We start from the raw sequence: 4,606 nt of genomic DNA on the forward strand, positions 1-4,606 counted from the left end.
TGATGATGAAAACGAGGGACAGTGAAGAGAACTCCTCGACGGTTCACAGTAGCTACCTTGTGTTTGGACTTGATAATTTTGTATTGATAAGAACTTTCCACTTAGATAGGTTGTAACTGTACACACGCAGTGGGTATGCTAACACTAAAAATAAAAAATAAAAATTTTAATAAAAAAAAATCAACCGACTTCCAACTCAAAATATAACTTTAACTAAAAAGCAAAAAATAACATCCTACCTATGTGCTACCTTCTGATCAGTTTGAAGGCGGTGCCAATCCAGTGTCGTGTTTTAATTAAAGCTGTTTCTGGAATAACCACAGAAATTTTGTAGTTTAAAAGTATTTAATTAAAACATCACTGGCTTGGCACCGCCTTCAAACTGATCAGAAGGTAGCACATAGGTAGGATGTTATTTTTTGCTTTTTAGTTAAAGTTATATTTTGAGTTGGAAGTCGGTTGAATTTTTTTTATTAAAATTTTTTATTGAGTCCTTTTTAGCTTGTAGCATTTGTGCTTAGCTCAAGGCACAAGGTGTAAAGAACAAAACCTTGTTTTAGGTTTACTCGCTAGCGTGTGTAATATAAATTCGGCTTTTTTTGGAGTTTATTGGAGTTTACTCCTTAAGAATCGATTTTTTATATATAAGGCGCCCGGTATGAGAAAAATCCGAGGGGTAAAACCAACTGAACTAACGAAAAAGTGTCACGTTTTTGGTGCGCACCTTTTGTGCGCAATTTTCTAATTTAGCTGTGAGTGTATTGAGACGTACATAGGGTATGCTGTATAGGCGACTATACCTATATACTATATGTTATTGGGCTTGTTTGTTTAATGATTATATCATTGTAAGAGTAAAATATATAATGTGAAGTATATTATAAAGTCTATTAGTTATTTTACAATTCTATACATTTAGTCTTCTTTAACATAAGTATTACTAAAGCCCTACTCGATGTGCACTGTTTACCAACAAAAAAAGTGTGTATGTTAAAAAAAACAAAAAGTTAGCTCGAAGCACGTCTCAATACTCGCGCCTTATAAGTGAAAGGTGCGCAACCGAGGTGCAGCAGGCCGCGGCGTGCGCACCCGCCTACAGCGTGCACATGGGTGCGATGTGCAAGTTGTTGGCGGCACAGCGCACGGTGAAAGGTGCGCAGAATAGGTTGCGCACAAAAAACGTAACGCATGTCATTTCATAACTTATTGGAGTTTACTCCTTAACAATCGATTTTTCATTTATACCCCTCGGTACGTTTTTTGTGCGCAACCTATTCTGCGCACCTTTCACCGTACGTAGCCGCCATAGCGTGCACATGCCTAGCGCGTCCGCACGCACGTGCACGCTGTTGGCGGGCGCGCACGCAGCGCTGCACCTCGGTTGCGCACCTTTCACTTTTCAGGCGTTGCTATTGAAAAGAGTAAACTCCATTCGTGCGACGGAGCTGACACACTTTTTTTGTTTTTTTTTATCGTAAAAGCGAAACATTACTCCCTTCATTTATCGTTTTCTTTTCTATGTTTTGTGAACTACATTTCCAATTCCTCTATGTTTGTGAGCATGGCGATAATATTTTAATAAAATCGTCAAAACCGGTAAAAGTTACGAAGAATCGGTAATCAGCTTATTTTGACAAACTGGCGATAATATTTTAATAAAATCGTCAAAACCGGTAAAAGTTACGAAGAATCGGTAATCAGCTTATTTTGACAAACGCGAATCGAACACCCCTACACTATTTCTTTAAAAAAAATAATCATAACCTAAAAATGGCAATATTTGTAAAACTGTAAATAAAAGCCATAATTGTAATAAATATGAGTGTTTTCATAAGACACTACAATCCCGGTAGCGTTTACAACGCTAAAATATGGCGTTTCGCTTCAACAACCGCGGAAACTCCGAAACTAACGAACGGAGAAGATGATGAAGAGTTTCGTGTTCTTGACATTTTGAAGAAGAGGGATAAACTTCAGCGGAGAGCCCCACGTAAGGCTGATGTCCCGCCTGATAGAGCGGAGAAAATGCGCACAGACCAGGTAAGATAACCTAACCTTACGAACTTAAAATATCCCGAATATGGGAATAAAATATAGTTTATGTTATTCAGAGTTAATGTAGGATTATAGTGGTGAAAGGGTTCTTCAAATCGGTCCAGTTTCGTAACCTCATCAACTCAAACATTAAAATCTTCCGTTTTTTATAATATTAGTATAAATAAAAGATTGACCGACCGAGGGCATAGTTGGGGATCTTATTCTTTGGACTGCCAGTGAAATCTAGAAGTCACTTGAAAAGTCTGAAAGATAAATTAGTATCTATTATAATGCTTTCGCAGTCTATTCTACAGCCTTTCTTGATGAGTTCTGTTTACCAACAGAGAAATTAGACATGAAGGTAGAAAACGTAGAGAAAAGGTAGAAGGTAACTAGAAATGAAGGTATGTCATTTCATAACTTATTTGTTTTAAAATATGTATGGTTTGTTTATAAAATTTTATTTATAATATATTAACCATACTTAATTTTTCTAAGCTTATTAATCAAATTTATTTTCATTAATTTTAAAACAAGTTAATTATAATTATTAACAGGTGTGAAATGACTAGTCATTTATACCCTCATTTTTAATTTCTTTGTTGGTAAACAGTACTCATCAAGAAAGGCAGTAGTGTAGTGCCAAAAATTTGGAATTGTTTTTTTTTGGATGGACTAACTCCATCTATGAAGAATTTACAAAATTCAAGTAATTAATAAAAATAATTTAATTATTTACAGAAATGGGGTGACGTATGGCCTGGGCCAAAGTCATTTCACCCTTCATCCGTACCTCTGCCTATCAGACAAGGCTATGTACCGAAAGGACAAGCACCTCCAGGCAAGAAAGCTAACGCTGAACTGATGAAAATACCCAACTTCTTACATCTAACTCCACCAGTCATAAAATCACAATGTGAAGCGATAAAGAAATTCTGCACAGAATGGCCGAAACTATTAAACTCTGAAGAAGCTATTGAAAAGCATTACCCGTTAGAAATTATAACTTCAGACTATTGTCATGCAAGTCCGGTGATTCGTAATCCGTTATCTCGCATTGTTATACTTCGAATCAAGCTATCAGATTTAAAACTCGATAAACATGCTAGAGACAAGTTTTTACGTCTAGTAGGTGATAGATATGATGGGCAAACCGATTTGGTTACAATAACAGCAGACCGTTGTCCGGTTAGACGGCAAAATTTGGATTACGTTAACTATTTGCTAACTGCTTGTTACCATGAATCCTGGAATTACGAAGACTGGGAAGGAGATAAAACGTTGCAAGACATGGAATATTACGATTTTGATATGAACCAATCAAAGAGGAATTTGGTTAATTGGCATTTATTATGTTTAAATGAAGAAAACAATTTCAGTGATGAAGAAATTAAATTGTATGATGTAGCATCAATACCTAATGCTACAGAATATATAGAATCGGTTTCTTCACTTTTTAATGATGGCGAAAGTGATGCCACATTGAAAAAATACGATACATCTGTCAGGAAGCTGTTAGGGTTGCCTGATAAAAAAATTGTAACATAGTTTTAGTTTAAGTGTAAAAATAAAATGTAGTTTGTATGACAGTTGTTTGATTGTATAGTTATGGCAGGCGTCCACATATCCACACCATACATTCCATTTGATGCGATGCATCCAATACGGACGCATCGCATCAAATGGATTTTATCCTTCGCGAAACGAAACAAGTTCCGTAAACGCGGAACGCCAATGTCATAATGGCGCTCATTGTCATTTGTGTAACGGCTGTCAATTAAAATTGACAGCCGTTGTCATTGTCTATCTGCATCGTACGGATCGCATCGAATGGATTTCATCTACCGTAAAATTAAAAATCCGTTTGATGCGATGGGTCCGATACGTACTATGAGGCTTGGCATTCGAATTTGAGCACTCAGGAAGTAAGCAGTGTTTTTCCAGTCACGTGCTTTCGTACCTGATCTCTTCAACCCTGCCTGCAGTGGATATTGTAATATGTTTGGCTGGTGGGAGGCTTCGGCCGTGGCTGGTTATATATATCGGCAAAAGGTAATGAAAATTATACTTAAAGGCCTTGAATAGTCCAATGTTCAATAAAATCCCAAATTCAGAGCAAATCAACCTTAAGGATTGAGTTTAAGGTTGAATTACAAATGCGACTACTTGAATTGAGTGCCAAGAAGTTGTGGCACTCATTGAGTGGGGACGTTTTTTGGTTGCTGATTGTGCATCCACTTTTTAATATGAGATCGATGCCTAAAATGGCAAGCAATACCTTGAGCTGTCCTAGAAGCATGTGATTCAGCTGCAGGTTTAAGGGTACTCTTTCGACCAACACTCTCCTTCACCGCTCAAGTTATTCTCCCCGCCTATCTCAAATAACCCATGAAGGACACAACAAGGGATGTGGACGGCTCGAACGCCACGAGCACACTGAAGCCGTCCGTACCCCAAGTTGTTGCAACGCGGCGATAACAAACCCTAATAGTAGTAAATCCGCTGTATCAGCCTTATTAATGATACGGGGCCCCCGGACTACAAGGGCCCCTTATGTGTGAAAGCAAAA

At 37.6% G+C, this 4,606-nt stretch overlaps 1 protein-coding gene across 1 annotated transcript; it reads left to right on the plus strand.

Annotated features, from left to right (window-relative positions):
* The first annotated feature begins 1,730 nt into the window (after nt 1-1,730).
* Nucleotides 1,731-3,621, plus strand: LOC112053851 (28S ribosomal protein S35, mitochondrial). The gene is made up of 2 exons (XM_024093438.2): nt 1,731-2,040; nt 2,779-3,621. Exons 1-2 carry the CDS (start codon nt 1,819-1,821, stop codon nt 3,583-3,585), a joined length of 1,029 nt encoding a protein of 342 aa, XP_023949206.1. The 5' UTR covers nt 1,731-1,818; the 3' UTR covers nt 3,586-3,621.
* Nucleotides 3,622-4,606: the final 985 nt, after the last annotated feature.

Source organism: Bicyclus anynana, chromosome 27 (genome assembly GCF_947172395.1).
Source record: "Bicyclus anynana chromosome 27, ilBicAnyn1.1, whole genome shotgun sequence".
In the NCBI taxonomy this organism is placed as follows: domain Eukaryota; kingdom Metazoa; phylum Arthropoda; class Insecta; order Lepidoptera; family Nymphalidae; genus Bicyclus; species Bicyclus anynana.

Coding starts and splice junctions, on each gene's coding strand:
- LOC112053851 (XM_024093438.2), top strand. CDS start 1,819: ATGAGTGTTTTCATAAGACACTACAATCCCGGTAGCGTTTACAACGCT. Junction 2,041..2,778: donor AGAAAATGCGCACAGACCAG/GTAAGATAACCT, acceptor AATTATTTACAG/AAATGGGGTGACGTATGGCC.